Source organism: Typopeltis vanoorti, chromosome 5 (assembly GCF_054136105.1).
Source record: "Typopeltis vanoorti isolate ZY-2024b chromosome 5, IOZ_Tvanoo_1.0, whole genome shotgun sequence".
Classification (NCBI taxonomy): Eukaryota; Metazoa; Arthropoda; class Arachnida; order Uropygi; family Thelyphonidae; genus Typopeltis; species Typopeltis vanoorti.
In genome coordinates, this window is record NC_143553.1 from 143,614,379 (window position 1) to 143,632,768 (window position 18,390).

An 18,390-nucleotide genomic window follows, 5' to 3' on the forward strand; every position below is an offset into this window, starting at 1 on the left:
CTTTCCAAGTCAATTCTGTGGCATTTTGGAGTGCATGGTCTGATAGACCTGTTTTACCATAGCAGAGGTATTAATGTGTAATAAATTAACCATTAAATCCTTTAGAAGGAATTGACAGCCCTAATTATCACTTAGCCAAGAAATTAGTGCCACATTCAAGGAGTTGGTAGGTCATCCCCCCCCCCTACATAAAAAATACACAACACTTCATAAACGAAATTAGAAACATCACACTCATTGACAAAGATTTATTAGTCAGCTTTGACATAACTGCCTTTTTCACTAATGTCCTGATGAGGGATATTATTCTTCTCTTACAGAACATATTTCTGCCCGACCTCATGGCCCTCTTTGCTCACGTACTCTGCTCCAGGTATTTTGTGTGGCAAAATAATTTTTACCTAAAAAAATACCTTCCCCCCCCCCCCTTTTACATGGAAGACTTCAAGCAACGAGCTCTAGATTCGGCCAGCCTAAAGTCTGGCTCAGATATGTTGATATTTTCGCTATTTAACCCCACGGTCGTGAAACATTAAATACATTCCTAAGTTACCTAAACAAACAGAAACGTATCCAATTACCATCTAAATAGAATACCACTCTCTTCCTTTTCTAGACACACTTGTCACACACATCCTTCCTCAGGCTGTCTCTCTTTCACAGTCTACTGCAAACCTACACACACAGGCCAAGACATACTTAAAAATTCATACCACCATACAACACAAAAACTAGGAGTCATCAGAGCCCTAACAATTTGCTTCAATGAACAAGCTCTGAACCAAGAATTTGAAATCATTAACCAAACATTTGTAAAAAATGGCTACAATAAAAAAACAGTTCACAAGATACTACATAAAAATGCCACTAAAAACAAAAAAGATTACAAGAATGCTAAACCTTACATTAGGGGCATTTCAGAAAAAAATAGAACACTACTTAAATACAACATTAAGACTACCTTCGAACCCCCAACAAAATTAAGAAATTTACATAGCTCTTTCAAAGATCATTTTCCATACCTGGCCAACCAAGGAGTTTACAATATACCTGTAACTACCTTACATAGGGGGAAACAGGATGCACAATCCCAATCAGAAAAGATGAACATAAATTACACATTAAATATGTAATACCCACTATGGTAAAACAGGCCTATCAGACCACACACTCCAAACTTGCCACAGAATTGCCTGGAAAGGCACCAAGTCCCTACACCACACCAAAACCTAGTTTGAAAGAAATTCAAAGAAGATTGTGAAATGCTGGAACGTTATCCAAACCTAAACAAAAATGATGGATTAATCATTCCAAGAATGTGGAGGATCCATCTGCAATCCATATAGCAAACAGAAGAAAATCTCAATAGAAGAGGACTTTAGAAATGTAGTTCCATTTATATTTTATTTAAAAAAAAAAATTATTTTTTATATATTTTTATTTTTTACACAAGAGGTGAGACTAGGTTAAATGATTAACAAACATTTAAATTCATCTTCTGCATAGTGCAGTGTCATGTAGCTTTTATCTTATATGTATGTATTTTTCCTGATGATGACCTGAATATAGAGAGGTCTAATGTTACTTTCCTAATGTTAAGTAATTATTCCAACACGTGTGTTGTGTCTCCATAAATTCTTCACTATGAGTGCTGACCACCAAGTAACCTTAAAAGAATTCACGAGTAGGCTGTTTGGATATAGAATGCTGAAGTTATTTGCCTTTATTTTCAGCTTGATGAAGATATATAGTATCTTTATCTGAAGATGGAGAAAATGCACGAAGATACTTCAGCAAACTTTGCTTATACAAAGTATCAAGCAAAAATATAATTTCTTGACAAGTTTAATTTTATTCGTAACCAATTTAAAAAAATATTTCTAAACTATCTCTGATCCAGAGTATTTTAAATAAGGGGATGGGAAATATATGACTTCTGCATTAATTCACCTTAGTATGTCCTCTGGGTTGGGTTCCTACTGATGAGACCTCAATAAAGGTTGAAACTGATCTGGGAAGTAGCCCTCCCATAATGCACATCCGAAAGAAAGTGTACTTTGCATTTTGGGATACCAAGGCAATTGATGTGAAATCATGTAATGTGCTATTTTCACAAGTGCTACTCTTTTATACTGCATCTTGGTTAGTACAGAAATTATATGTAATGAAAATAGTTCAAGTGAAAACTTTGTTTGCTTATACTTGGATAAAGGATTAAACCAAGAATATAATTTCTTAGTATCTTTAATTTATAGTTATAACCAAGTGGGAAAACTTCCAACAACAGAAATTATATGTAGTGCTGATTACACTTTTTAAAAAAACAAACTCATTTATTACAAAAAAATTCAAACTACATTATCATATTTGTTTAGCTGAAACAATTATGTACAACAAGTAAAGTAGAAGAATAAAACGATAAATACAACTAACGTGTACAAACTATAACTTTGGCAACTGTAGTTATTTTTTCCTTACAGTTTTCTTTATCAAGTTATGTATGCAACAGAAACATCACTAGCAAGGGGACGACGCCGACGAGATTTAAACTGTACCTTTTGAGTTTTATCAAGGTACCCTAAAAATAAATAATTAGTCTTTTTTATTAAGATATGAAACTAAGAAAGGATTACTATAATTAACATTTTTCAAAAAAAAATATTACATATCATTAAATACTGAATAAAATGTAAAGCTGGTCACTTCAAGCTGCACCGAAGCTAGTAAGCAAAAATTCTGATAAATTACATATATGCAACTAGAGGTTTTAAAGGAACATGTGCAGTAGACATATTTTTATAATGGTTGACATATATATAAAAAAATATGAATTTATTCAATTTCAATATATATTTCATCCTATGTTACAAGGACATTGTAGGATATCCGCAATTAAGTGATATCAGCTTATCTTACTTTTTTTTTAATTGATGACTGATTTTGAATGAATAAATAATTAGTTTTATTATATATGCAAACATTTCCTAAATGTATAGCAAAAATGCATTATTTCTTGTGATTAGATATTTCTTTGCTATGTTACACATAAAAATAATCGTTAAGTTATGGACTGTTGTAAACTGTTCAGTTACGATATTTATTTATTTAAAAAAAGATGTGTCAAATTAATTTTTTTTTATTTCTATAACAAACCTAAAGAGAAGAAACTAGTGAACTGTCCAGTTATGTTTTCGTGCCAATAAAGAAATGTCTTGTTTACATAACAAACAATGATTTTGCTTTTGTTACCATGTTATTTTCTGCACCAGGCTGTAGTGCACTTGATCAAGAAGTTTGTATTTCCAAATAGAAGTTTATCTAAGAAAGAAAGATCAACTTCCTATTTGGAAATGCAAACTTCTTAATCCACACATAATTCAGTAATGGAATGTAATGGTTACACTATTACTAACTTCCAATCAACAATTTTCCTCCAATTCAATTTATTATCTGTAAAGACTCCAACGTTAACAGATCTTATATTTCTGTTGTTTAAGGCACTTTTTACTATCAATCCATTGATAGTAAAAAGACATAGAAGATGACAGAGACGTCATCTTCTGGGTCTTTTTTCAGCGAACCTGGCAAAGAACACTTGTTTTGCTATTCTTTCCTCTCCCATTCTGTTTTAAGTGACCAGACCACCTGAGATTAGCTCTACTAACACATTCCCGAATGCTAATAATGACAAGTTTTTCCCTAATATCTTCATTTTTAATGTGATACTGCCATTGATGCCATCTGTTGACTCTGCTAATCTTTCACAGAACTTTCATTTCAGAGGTTTCTAGTCTTAGAGCAAGTGTTTTATTTGTAACCCAGCTCTCAGATCCATAAGTTAAAATTTGTTTGAACACTGTCTTGTATACAGCTAATTTAGTGTTTTAACTAATTTCTTTCTTATTCCATATAGATTTATTCAGCTGACTTCTTACCATACCAGGTTTATTAATTCTGTTGTCTACTTCCATATTCAATTTGCCATCTTTACTAAAAATTGTGCCTAAATAGCTGAAATGTTCTACTTGCTCAATAAGTTCACCATTCAGGATACAGTGTCAAGGTTTTCATTGTTTCTGCCTATTTTCATCGTATTTGTCTTTTTTGATTTTCATATTGTTAAATTGTGAATTTTATGATTATTAATACTTCATTCATGATTTAACATGAATTGCATTTCCTGAGCTGGGTTTGCTCCTAAGTAAATTTTAATTTAAACGCTTACTGTTATTTGTTCATTGAAATAATAATTATAATTTTTTTTTTAGCTATTTATCTTGTATAAATTCTTTATATATCTTGTAAATGTATCCTAAATGAACTGTAATATATGCATTTTATTTGTTATTGAAAGTATTTCTAAGGGACTCTGCTAATGTGAATTGATTGGCTGCTGTCAGAAAACTAAGTTATTTCGAGATAGTGCGTGCCTTAGCATTGGGAACTGTACAATGATCACGTGGGAATTTCATTGCAAACTGAATGAGCGAAAAAAAAAAAAAACAAGTTTGGGCAGGAAAAAGAAAGAGGATTTTATGAGATATAGGAAGAAGGAACAAGAAGGAAAATGGAGAGAGTGTAGGAAGGTCGTGAGATGTGACGTAACCTGGGATCGTACGACATAACAAAGATTTGGAAACTTGTCCCGATTTTAATAAATCTTACTTTGAACTCATATTTATTTATAGTTTCCTGTCACCTTGTAAAGGAATTTACCTGAGTGAAAGGATAATATATTCGAGATTTATCGTAAGACAAGTTATTATGAGCAAGAAAATATATTTTCCAGTCTTAACAAATAAGTTATTGAACTCAGGGATACTATAAGTTTTTGTTGCCTATAGTGGAAGATTACCAGAGTGCCTAGAAGTATTGTAAGAATTTTCCATAATGTGCAAGCTATGATGATCATACCAGTAAGAATATCTATTCTATAACTAATGTGTGATAGTGTTGCTTGTGTCCGGAGAACTTGGTCAAATTTCGTGTTGCTGGAGCCAGCTGGTCAAGCTTGAATGAGTGATATTATAAATCATTTCCTTGTGATACAAATGTGAGAAACTTCACTGAAGAAATAGTTTGTGTTTAAATGTATTATCTCACAATGTATATGTAAATTCAAGATTGAGCATTTTAAGAACTTTTTAATCCTCTGATAGATATTGATGATGCCAGCTAAGCTTTTGATAAAATTGAAGTTTATGATTATTCTATGAGACTAAAAAGAATTAAATTTTAAGTGTTTTGCTGAATATTGATGTTGTTTAAAGTGAAACTAAGTTGAGATCCTAACAGATGAGAATTGTGAAAGCTATATATACAGGGTGTTCGGGATAAATTTGACAGTTTCGTAGGGAAAAAGAAAATCTTCTTTGTATCTATTAAATTTAATGAATTGACAAAAAAACATTACAGGCAGAGTTAATTACAATACTATCAACAAGATTTACTCAAAATAACCACCATTAGCATCGATCACAGCTTCAATTCTGCTTCGGAACCTCGAACAAGCTGATGCTACAGTCTCCCTGGGAAGGGCCGCAAAAACTGTTTTAATTTTATCCATTAACTGGGCTTTTGTATTACTGGAAGTGCGATTGGTGTCTTTTTCAACTGCGCCCCATGCAAAATAATCCATGGGGTTAAGGTCTGGGGAGTTTGGAGGCCAAACATTTGGACTGGTGAAGTCGTAGAAATTTTCAGACAACCATTTTTGACTTTTCCCAGAGGTGTGGCAAGGGGCCGAATCCTGCTGCCATACATACGGCCTACCATTGGCTACCCTTGTTATCCAGGGCTTGACTACAGTTAGCAACTCCACGAACAAAGCCCGAATTCCAATGCCAGGGTTCTTCAACACCTGTTCCTGCAGATTTGCGAGGAATTCTGCTGTACGAACGCAATCAGATCGTCTGCTAGGGATCTTTCTTCTTGCTACATCCTCGTAGTCACCATTGCAAGTCTCTAGTTCATGCCTGATTGTTTTTACTGTATTCAGGGAGCATTGGGCAGCAGTCGTAATATCCTTATTTTGATGGCGGGCACGAATCATCATGATACAAGTTATTCTCTTCCATGATTCAGGTGGGTTCCAGCTATCCATCCTTTCTGACATCTTGTATATGAATGAAGAAGGGTCCAAACTTTTAAATGAAGAGAAGTGTGTGTTAATACATGTAACTTACGGAAAAATATAATTAATTATAAATATGTCAAATTTATCCCGAACACCCTGTATATATATATATAAGTTCTAGCAGTAAATGATAAGCTCAGCTGAGTAGAATCTAAATTCTTTATAGAATGCATAAATTATTTTCTAATTGTATTGATCTTAATAGTTCTTGTTTCTTATGTAAGAATAATTTTGTGAGAGAATTAAATATCTTGTTTAACTTGATTCTTGTGCTTGCCTAATTTCAGTTTCATTGCACCGCTCATTAAAATATGAATCTTGCGCGCAACCCTATGTATAAGTAAGAAAATTTCGGCCTGTAGTAAGTTCATGTTGCTGTTGTGCTATTTGATGCATGATTCCTTCACAATAATTGTGTGATTTCAAACATAGAGTGGCGCAGTATAATAAAAATTTTCTTTATGTTTGAATGTGGAGTCAACCAACAGCTAGCAAATATAAGGTTGGATGAAAGACAGAACTAACAATATCAAATTTATTACAACAGTTATTCAATTTAGTCAGGGAATCTTGCAGACTTGTGCTGAATTTATTCAGAAGTATAACATCATCTGCATAAAGTAAAGACCTAAGATTAACATTGCCAATTTTGATATCAGATTTAATACCACTTTCCATCATAATGTGATCCATATAGATAATGAGTAACAGTGGAGATAATGTGCACCCTTGTCGCACACAATTTAACATCAGCCCATCTTCTTGTACCTCCTTGAATTCTGACTGCTGACTTACAGCTTAAATAGAGAATAATGTATTGTTCAATATAATATCCCATTTACACCATATAACTGTAGTGTTTTGATGAGCTTTCTTCTTGGCACTTACAGGTCTTTTCCAGATCAACAAAACATAAATACAAATCCTTGTTACATTCTCAAGATTTCTCAACTATTTGTCTTAAAGTGAAAATCTAATCCCGACAACCTCTATTTTGCTTGAATTCAGCTTGTTCTTTACCAGGCTTCTACAATTGTTCTTAGCCGTTTCTCAAGTATACTTGCATAATCTTACCAGGAACACTCTGTAATTCTGACATTGTTTTATTTCCCTTTTTATAGATGGGCACTATGAGAGCTCTGCTCCAATCATCTGTAATTTGAAACTCTGAACAGGCCTTTTGAACCATGCAATGCAGCCAGTAAAACTTTTATACCTCCATATTTGAGAATTTCTGGCCAAATTTCATCTGTTCCAACTACCTTTCCACATTTCAGATTTTTGATGAATTTTTGTGCTTCAAGTATGGATATGTGTTATTCCTGACTGCATTCCTGTTGGGAGTTTTCTACCACTGTGCTGACATTGTTTAATTTAGCAGAACTTCATATTGAAAAGAGTGTGCAAGAAAGTTTAAAATGAATCAAAGTTGATCAGCTTTCTGAGGTGATGCATTTGACTGTAAAGTCAAATGCATAAACATCATTGAAGAAAAAAATGAAAGAGTTTGAAAACAAGAACCAAACTTTGGAGTTTCAGTAGCAAATCCTGAAGAAAATATTGACTGATTCAGCCAGAGGCATGTGATGAGGTTGTCTGTAAGGATAGAAAAATCAGAACTCCATGGTGGACCCAGGAAATTAAAGAGGCAGTTGAGGAAGAGAAGAAAGAATATCAAAAGTTCCTTGCAAATAAGTCAGTTTATGCTCTTAAATAATACAGTAAAAATGTAAGAAAGTGAAACAATGTGTGAAGCTAGCTAAACAAAAGTCATGGAAAGACTTTGATAAGAACACAGAAAATAAATATCAGGAAGGTGACAAGATATTCTGGAGACTATTGAAAAAGCTTAGAAATGGAGGAAAAAATACTGTAAAAGGAAAGAGATGATAAAGGTGACATGAAAACTGAAGATAAAGATATTCAAATATACTATAGGTTTATAATTAACTTTTCATGAGTGGAAACTAAATAAAAATAAATAAATAAATAATCAGAGATGTTAAGATTCAGACAACATTGTAAAGTTTCACAAGTTTCAAGAGATTGTTATTTTGGACAGATAGGTCATTATGCTAAAATTAGAATCCAAGAACATCAGGACATCAAATTCTTAAAATCTGAGGAGTCTGGCCTTACCATGCCAGTGACACTAGACACAAAGTTCTTTGGAATCAAACCAATATTTTTCATTCTAGTAGATTTCACCTAAAATTACTTAAAACCTGTAAAACTTTATGATGCCATTTGAATTTTAACTGCTCTGATTGCATGCTAGTCTCAAAGCTTCCAGAAGTAATTGCCATTGTAATTTTGAATGGTGCACAAGAAAGTACGGGATTAAAATTCATCATCATCAAATTCCTGCCATGTACCCTCAAGGGGTGTACAGGATATGACAGTACTACATGAAAAAATTACATCATTACTAACTTCCTATCTACAATTTTCCTCCAAATCAGTCTGTTACTTGTCAAGACTCCAACATTATCAGATCTTATATTTCTATCGTCTAAAGCACTTTGTACCATATCAATCCACCTATATCTTGGTCTTCCTCTGGATCGTTTTCCTGCCAACCTGGCAGAGAACACTTACTTTGCTAATCTTTCCTCTCCCATTCTATTTAAGTGACCATACCATCTGAGATTAGCTCTGCTAACACATTCCTGGATGTTGATAATGTCAAATTCTTTCCTAATATTCTCGTTTTTAATATGATATTGCCATTGATGCCATCTGTTCACGCCTCTAATCTTTCTCAGAACTCTCATATCTGCGGTCTCTAGTCTATGGTCAAGTGTTTTACTCCTGACCCAGCTCTCAGATCCATAAGTTAAAACTGGTTTGAACACTGTCTTGTATATTTAGTGTTCCGACTAATTTGTCTCTTATTCCATATGAATTTATTCAATTGACTTCCTACCATAGCAGCTTTGTTGATTCTGTTGTCTATTTCCATATTTAATTTACCATCTTCACTAAAAATTGTGCCTAAGTAGCTGAAATGTTTTGCTTGTTCTACAGGTTCTCCGTTCATAACACAGTTGACATTTTCAACGATTCTACCTATTTTCATTGTCTTTGTCTTTTTATTGCTGACCTTCATACCATATCTATTACAACAGTTATTCAATTTAGTCAGAGAATCTTGCAGACTTGTAGTGGATATATTTAGAAGTATAACATCGTCCACATAAAGCAAAGAGCTGACATTAACATCTCCAATTTTGATATCATGTTTAATATCACTTTCCTTCATAATGTGATCCATATAGATAATGAATAACAGAGGGGATAATGTACATCCTTGTCTCACACCAGAGTTAACATTAAACCATCTTCCTGCACTTCCTTCAATTCTAACTGCTGACTTACAACTCAAATAAAGACTAAGTATTGCTTGATATAATGCCCATTAACACCATGTAACCAAAGCGTTTTGAATAGCTTCTCTCTTGGAACCTTGTCATATGCCTTTTCCAAATCAACAAAACTTAAATACAGATCTTTGTTATATTCCCATGCTTTCTCAACTATTTGTCGTAAAGTGAAGCTCTGATCCTGACAGCCTCTAGTTGGCCTGAATCCAGCTTGTTCTTCGCCAAGCTTTTCTTCCACAATTCTTCTCAACTGTTTCTCAAGTATACTTGCATATATCTTACCAGGAACACTCAGTAGGGATATACCTCTGTAATTCTCACATTCAGTTTTATTTCCCTTTTTATATATGGGTACTATGAGAACTCTACTACAATCGTCTGGAATTCGTCCCTCTGTCCATGCATTCTGAACTATGCAGTGCAGCCACTGTAAGACTTTTATACCAGCATTCTTCAGCATTTCTGGTCGAATATCATCTACTAATGCTGTCTTTCCACATTTCAAGCCTTTAATGGGTTTTTCTACTTCAAGTATGGATATGTATTCCTCACTGTATGCCTAGTCAGTGTTTTTTTTATCACTGTGCTGTCATCACTGCTTGTTTCATTTAGCAAATTTTCAAAGTAATTACTCCATACTTCAAGGATATCTTTTTCTCCCGTTTTCATGTCACCTTTATCATCTCTAACTCCTTTTACACCACTCTTTCCTCCATCCTAAGCTTCTTCAACAACCTTCAGAATATTTTGCCACCTTCTTGATATTTATTTTCTATGTTCTTGCCAAAGTCGTCTCATGACTTTTGTTTAGGTTTCTTACATTTGTCTCTGTATTCTCTAAGAGCACAAACTGACTTATTTGCCAGGAACTTTTGATATGCTTTCTTCTTTTCCATCACTGCCTCTTTAACTTCCTGTGTCCACCATGGAGTTCTAATTTTTCTATCCTTGCAGACAACTTCACCACATGCCTCTCTAGCTGAATCAATCAGGGTTTTCTTCAAGCCTTGCCACTGAATCTCCAAGGTTTGGTTCCTGTTCTCAAACTCTTTCATTTTTCCTTCAATAATCTTTGTGTATTTTAGTCTACAGTTCACATCTGAGAGCTGCTCAACTTTTATTCGCTTTAAAACTTTCTTGCACGTCATTCTTTTCAATATGAAATTCAATTTTATCCTATGCAAGACTAAATAGTGATCACTTCTAATTTCAAAACCTCTGTACACTCTGGTGTCCTGCACCAGGAGAAAACATCATTATCAACAATAACATAGTCAATGAGACTTTTCTTATTCCTTGCCTCTTCTCTTCATGTGAATTTGTGCACATTTTTATGTTGGAACATGGTGTTAGTAATAACCAGTCCATGTCCTGAGCAGAAATCCAACAGGTATTTGCCATTATTATTAGCTTTGCTCTTTTCTCCAAATTTTCCCAAAACATTTTTGTATGTCTGACAATCACTTCCTACTCTGCTATTTAGATTCCCAACAAGGACCAACTTTTCCTTTTTCATTGTGTCAGTAGCTTTCTCTACAGCCTCAAAAAATTCCTCCACTTCTACTTTAGCAGAACCTTCTGTGGGACCATAGGCACAAATAAGTCTCATTGTCGAGATCTCTATTCTGATATTTGCCCAAATCACTCTATTTGACACTGCCTGCCATTCAAGAAGATGAGCCTCGTATTTTGTGTTGAATACTATGGCTACTCCTTCTTTTCCTTAATTGTCATTGCCTGAATATAACATTTTGTATTTATTGCTCAGAAAGATCTCGCCAGTTTTGGTCTTTTTTGTTTCAGTCACCCCTATTATGTCGATCTGGTACTTATCTAATTCCTCTGCTAGCTCCATTTCTTTGCCATTCAGGCTTTTTATGTTGACAGTACCGATCTTTAACTCTGGTGATGTTCAGTTGAGGTGTGGTTTTTCAGATTTGTTCCATTAGCTGACTTTTCGCTGTTCGCCCTGGTTTCCTGGTGAAAACAACAGGGGCCTTGTTTAACCGTGCGACGCGCCAGCTGGCAGGAAATTTTGTCATGTTGTACCATCATTTTGTATTTTAGTTTAACCAATAGGAATACAATTTGGTCGGCTAAATCCTAAATTGCCAGCCTGTCCTCGTTCGTTCAGTATCCAGGTAGATACCAAACAGGGTGCACCACGAGAAGGTGAGGATTGGACATTAGGTCAGAAGCCCTGGTCGGTTCTCCGCATTCCTTTAAAGGCTATGTGGAGTTCTCCTCTTAGTTATACAGCTTTGACCCTTAAGCATCCCGGGATTAAAAATTAATATGGATAAATGCTAGTATATGCAATATGATAAGATAGTTTTAAATGGATGCATACTGAATGTAAAACTTTTGTAAAGAACTAACATGAAAAGTTGGGTATTTTGGATGATGATAAAACTTAAGTTCAGGAACTATACTGGTAACTAGTAAAATTCAGATAATTGTTTATTTAATTAAAAGAAGTTTCACTTGCAGGAGGAATGGGGTTATGAAGTTACAACCCTCTTGTAAGTCAGCAACAGTTAGGCTAATGCTGGATGACAGTTCTCAACAGTTTGCCCCCAAATTTTTAAGATATTAAGAGAATCAAACAGTATTTAGAAAACATTCACTTAAGTACATTTAAAGATTATATCATAATAGTTATAAGACTAGTTAGCTCAGTATAATGAAGTGGACTAAAAGAAGAAGGAAGGAAAACTAAATTTAAGTTTACAAAGTTAGTTTTGCATAACGATTTTACAGTAGCAGTTGGCCAAGCAAGAACCCACAAAGAAGTAAAGAAGATAATGGAAGGATTTTTGTGTATGTGTTAGGGTAGAAACCATACAGAATGGCCTTCAACAAAAAGCTGTGAATGTAGACAGTGGAGATATTTAATTCATTCTTAAAGCTAAGTGTTGTGGGAGGAGAGTACATTAAATAATCTTCTTCTTCTTCTTCTTTTAACCATTTTTATAGCTACTTCTGGCTATAGATTTCTTCCAATTCTCTCCATCAGTTTCTATCCTAAGTTTCAGTTTCTATTGTTACTTAGTTTTGCTGGTGCCAAAGAGTTCCAATTGCTTTTCTTATATCATCTGACCACCTTCTTTCAGGTCTTCCAGCTGATATTTTACCTTCATATGGCTGCCACTCCAATAAAACTTTTGTCCATCTATTGTCCTTGAGTCTTGCGATGTGTCCCACCCGTTTCCATTTCTTTTGAAGTATGTTTTCTCCAATAACTAAAAATTTTATTTTAGCTCTTATTTCTTCATTTTTGAGTCTCTTATGTTTAGCAGACATCTTTCCATTCTTCTTTCTGTTTTTTGCATTTTATCTATTATTTCCTTTTTGATTGGTCAGGTCTCTGCTTCGTATGTCATAACAGGCAATACATGTCGGTTGAACAGTCTTGTCAAAATAAAACCTGAGAACACTCTGTTCTCAGGTTTTATTTTGCTGTTTAAAAATCTCTTCAATTTTCCAAAAGCTGCCCATCCCATTCATATTCTTCTTTTCACTTCTTCTATAACTGCTATTTCTTCATTGTTAACAATTTTCCTAAGTATACATACTCATCTATTATTTCAATTTCTTTATTGTTTACCTTAATAATGTTGTGTATTTCATCATATCCTTTTTTGGTTTGTCATTATTGTGGTTTTTCAATTTCTAGTGATTTAGTTGTTAGATCTTCTTTTAAATCTTTCATATTGTTTGCAATAATAAGAATATCAGCAAATCTTAGATTTAATTTAATTCCATTAATATTGACTCCTTTATTGTACCATTCTAAATTACACATCATATGTTCCAGTGTTAATGTGAAGAGTTTGGGAGAAATGGTGTCTCCTTGCCTTATTCCTTGATTTATGTGAATTTTTTTGCTTATTTCATTAAGAATGATATTTGATGTAGCATTTCCATAAATATATTTTATTATGTTAAACTGTTTTTCAATGCCATAATCTCTAAGAGCTCTACTATTGATGATGTTTTTATGTTATCAAAAGCTTTTTTAAAATCTATGAAGGCAATGTGAAGAGGAAGGTTGTATTCATTCTATTTTTCTATAAGCAGGCTTATTGATTGAATATGATCTATTGTACTGAAGTTCTTTCTGAAACCAGCTTGTTCAGAGGGTTGTATTGAATCAAGTCTTGTTTCTAATCTATTGGTTATAATTCTAGTGAAAAGCTATATGAAAAGAATAATGCAAAAATAATGTTTGCATTATTCTGTATTCCACATTAAATAATATATCATTAATAATGTATAGTGGGTTTGTGATCTATCTTTTTGCATGGAGAGAGAAAGAGAGCACAATAAAAAAAAAAGTGACTATCTTTCATAGTGTTATATTCATACTGGTTCAGGATACAAGGGATTTGAAGTTTGAAGTATTGTTACTTAGTTTTAAGTAGCATAAAAATTAATATTATACTGAAAAGAAAAATATATAAGAAAGTTTCAAAAAGATTTAAAGTTGAGCAGCTTTTACAGGTAATCTGTAGACTCAATTATACAAACATTATTCAAGAAAAAATAAATGAGAGTTCAATAACAACCAAGCTTTGAAGTTTGTCACTGGTAAGTGACAAACTTCAAAGTAAGTGACAAACTTTGAAAGAGAGAGGTGAAGATTCTTGCAAGGATAGAAAAACTGAAAAATCCATGGTGGATATAAGAAGTTAAAGAGCCTCATGGAAAAGAAGAAAGTATGTTATTCTGGGTGACTATTGAAAAAGCTCAGAAATGGAGTGAAGTACTATAAAAGGAATCAGAGATTATACAGATATTCCAGATTCTGAAGTAATTACTTTGAAAGACTTAAATGAAACAAAAAGTGACAGAATAGTAGAAATATTCAAGAAGAATGAACTCAGGAGAACACATCAATACCTGAGATAGAAAAGCTGTCAAAAACGAGCTAGAGTAGATGACATTTGACCAGAAATGCTCAAATATGGAGGTATAAGTTTCATAGCAGCTATACAATTGGATGAGAAAGTCAAATTCTGCATGATTCTATAAAAAGGGAAATAAAATTGAATGTGAGAATTACAAAGGAATTTCATTGCTATGTATTCCAGGTACGATTTATGTAAGTCTACCTCAGATGAGGCCGAGAAAAATCATGGAAGAGAAATATGGAGAACAACTGGATTAAGGTCAAATAGAGGCTGTCAGGATCAGATTTTCACTTAAACACAAATAGTTAAGAAATCATGCAAATATAATGTGGATCTGTACGTCAGTTTTGTAAATCTGAAAAAAGCATATAAGGTGGTAACACAAATGCTTTTCAAAACATTACAATCATAGAGTAAAGGGCACATTATACAGAGCAGTAATCTATATTTAAGTTGTAAGTCAGCAATTGAACTGAAGTAAGTACAGGAAGCTGGTCTGATGTAAATTAGATGTGAGACAAGGATGCATTCCATCACTAATCTTATTCATCGTCTATATGAATCATTTTATGAAAGAAAGTAGCATCAAACCTGATATAAGAATCAGAGATATCAAACTTGGCTATTACGTGGTTTTCAGTGTGATGTGGAAACACTGGAAATGGTCCGGAGATGAGTGACTAAGACAATATCAGGACTTGAAAATGCTGGCTATGGAAAGAGGTTGAAAAAATGTGGAGTGCAGAGTTTGGTAGATAGTAGGAAACGAGTAGATATGATAGAGACATTTAAGTTAGCAAGAGGATGTTATCAGATTAATCCAGATTGGATTATAAAAAAGAGTAGAAGGCAAGAGGGGAAAAACCAGAGGCCATCCCTTGAAGTTACATAAGAGTGTGGTGAAGAGGGGGTGTGAGGAGTACATTTTTTACATGGAGAATTATCAGTGAATGGAACGCATTACCAGAATATGTTCTTAATGCAAGGAGTGTTAAGGATTTTAAGATATGGTATGATAAATATGCTGTGTGTTGAATGAACCTACCATGATGAGTCTGCCAACTCCATGGAGGGTGCAATCATAATAATAAAAATATTTTAATACAAATAACTCAGATCTTCACTTTACGACAAATAGTTTAGAAAGCATGGGAATATAATAAAGATCTGTATTTAAGTTTTATCGATCTGGAAAAGGCATATGACAAGGTGCCAAGAGAGAAGCTATTCAAAACGCTTTGGTTACATGACTCATCTTCTTGAATGGTAGGCAGTGTCAAGTAGAGTGATTTGGGCAAATATCAGAATGGGAAACTGGACAATGAGACTTATTTGTGCCTATGGTCCCACAGAAGGTTCTACTAAGGTAGAAGTGGAGGAATTTTTTGAGGCTCTAGAGAAAGCTACTGACACAATGAAAAAGGAAAAGTTGGTCCTTGTTGGGGATCTAAATAGCAGAGTAGGAAGTGATTGTCAGACATACAAATATGTTTTGGGAAAATTTGAAGAAAAGAGCAAAGCTAATAATAATGGCAAATACCTGTTGGATTTCTGCTCAGAACATGCACTAGTTATTACTAACACCATGTTCCAACATAAAAATGTGTACGAATTCACATGGAGAGAAGAGGCAAGGAATAAGAAAAGTCTCATTCACTATGTTACTGTTGATGATGTTTTCTCCCTGGTGCAGGACACCAGAGTGTACAGAGGTTTTCAAATTAGAAGTGATCACTATTTAGTCTTGCATAGGATAAAATTGAATTTCATATTGAAAAGAATGACATGCAAGAAAGTTTTAAAGCGAATAAAAGTTGAGCAGCTCTCAGATGTGAACCGTAGACTAAAATACACAAAGATTATTGAAGGAAAAATGAAAGAGTTTGAGAACAGGAACCAAACCTTGGAGATTCAGTGGCAAGGCTTGAAGAAAACCCTGATTGATTCAGCTAGAGAGGCATGTGGTGAAGTTGTCTGCAAGGATAGAAAAATTAGAACTCCATGGTGGACACAGGAAGTTAAAGAGGCAGCGATGGAAAAGAAGAAAGCATATCAAAAGTTCCTGGCAAATAAGTCAGTTTGTGCTCTTAGAGAATACAGAGACAAATGTAAGAAACCTAAACAAAAGTCATGAGACGACTTCGGGAAGAACACAGAAAATAAATACCAAGAAGGTGGCAAAATATTCTGGAGGTTGTTGAAGAAGCTTAGGAATGGAGGAAAGAGTGCTGTAAAAGGAGTTAGAGATGATAAAGGTGACATGAAAACGGGAGAAAAAGATATCCTTGAAGTATGGAGTAATTACTTTGAAAATTTGCTAAATGAAACAAGCAGTGATGACAGCACAGTGATAAAAAACACTGACTAGGCATACAGTGAGGAATACATATCCATACTTGAAGTAGAAAAAGCCATCAAAGGCTTGAAATGTGGAAAGGCAGCAGGAGTAGATGATATTCGACCAGAAATGCTGAAGTATGCTGGTATAAAAGTCTTACAGTGGCTGCACTGCATAGTTCAGAATGCATGGACAGAGGGACGAATTCCAGACGATTGGAGTAGAGTTCTCATAGTACCCATATATAAAAAGAGAAATAAAACTGAACATGAGAATTACAGAGGTATATCCCTCGTAAGATATATGCAAGTATACTTGAGAAACAGTTGAGAAGAATTGTGGAAGAAAAGCTTGGCGAAGAACAAGCTGGATTCAGGCCAACTAGAGGCTGTCAGGATCAGAGCTTCACTTTACGACAAATAGTTGAGAAAGCATGGGAATATAACAAAGATCTGAATTTAAGTTTTGTCGATTTGGAAAAGGCATATGACAAGGTGCCAAGAGAAAAGCTATTCAAAACGCTTTGGTTACATGATGTTAATGGGCATTATATCAAGCAATATTTAGTTTTTATTTGAGTTGTAAGTCAGCAGTTAGAATTGAAGGAAGTACAGGAAGATGGTTTAATGTTAACTCTGGTGTGAGACAAGAATGTACATTATCCCGTCTGTTATTCATTATCTATCTATATGGATCACATTATGAAGGAAAGTGGTATTAAACATATCATCAAAATTGGATATGTTAACGTCAGTTCTTTGCTTTATATGGACGTTGTTATACTTCTAAATAAATCCACTACAAGTCTGCAAGATTCTCTGACTAAATTGAATAACTGTTGTAATAGATATGGTATGACGGTCAGCAATAAAAAGACAAAGACAAGGAAAATAGGTAGAATCGTTGAAAATGTCAACTGTGTTGTGAACGGAGAACCTGTGGAACAAGTAATACATTTCAGTTATTTAGGCACGATTTTTTGTGAAGATGGTAAATTAAATATGGAAATAGATAACAGAATCAACAAAGCTAGTATTGTAGGAAGTCAATTGAATAAATTCATATGGAATAAGAGAGAAATTAGTCAGAACACTAAATATATAAGACAGTGTTCAAACCAGTTTTAACTTATGGATTGAGAGCTGGGTCAGCAGTAAAACACTTGACCAAAGAATAGAGACAGCAGATATGAGAATCCTGAGAAAAATGAGAGGCATGAACAGATGGCATCAATGGCAATATCATATTAAAAACGAGGATATTAGGAAAGAACTTGACATTGTCAGCATCCAGGAATGTGTTAGCAGAGTTAATCTCGGGTGGTATGGTCACTTAAACAGAATGGGTGAGGAAAGATTAGCAAAACAATTGTTCTTTGCCAGGTTGGCAGGAAAACAATCCAGAGGAAGACCAAGATATAGGTGTATTGAAACAGTACATTAGATGATAGAAATATAAGATCTGATAATGGTGTAGTCTTGACAAGAAACAGACTGATTTGGAGGAAAATTGTAGATAGGAATTTGTACTTGCGACATGCATATTGTATCATGAACAGTGATAACTTTATATAATTTTTAGAATTGTCAGTTAGTTTCCTAGCTTTTGTTACTTTCCATT

The 18,390-nt window shown here is 34.0% G+C and overlaps 1 protein-coding gene across 3 annotated transcripts in view; it reads right to left on the reverse strand.

The window, feature by feature from the left end:
• Positions 1-2,234: 2,234 nt before the first annotated feature.
• The window catches only part of LOC150106896 (uncharacterized), a 107,526-nt gene continuing 91,370 nt past the window's right edge, over positions 2,235-18,390 (reverse strand). For all 3 annotated transcript variants that reach the window (XM_090392802.1, XM_090392801.1, XM_090392800.1), the window contains exon 10: positions 2,235-2,578. In XM_090392802.1, the coding sequence (XP_090248928.1) occupies positions 2,490-2,578 (89 nt within the window). In that variant the 3' untranslated portion in view covers positions 2,235-2,489. The remainder of the gene's footprint in view (positions 2,579-18,390) is intronic.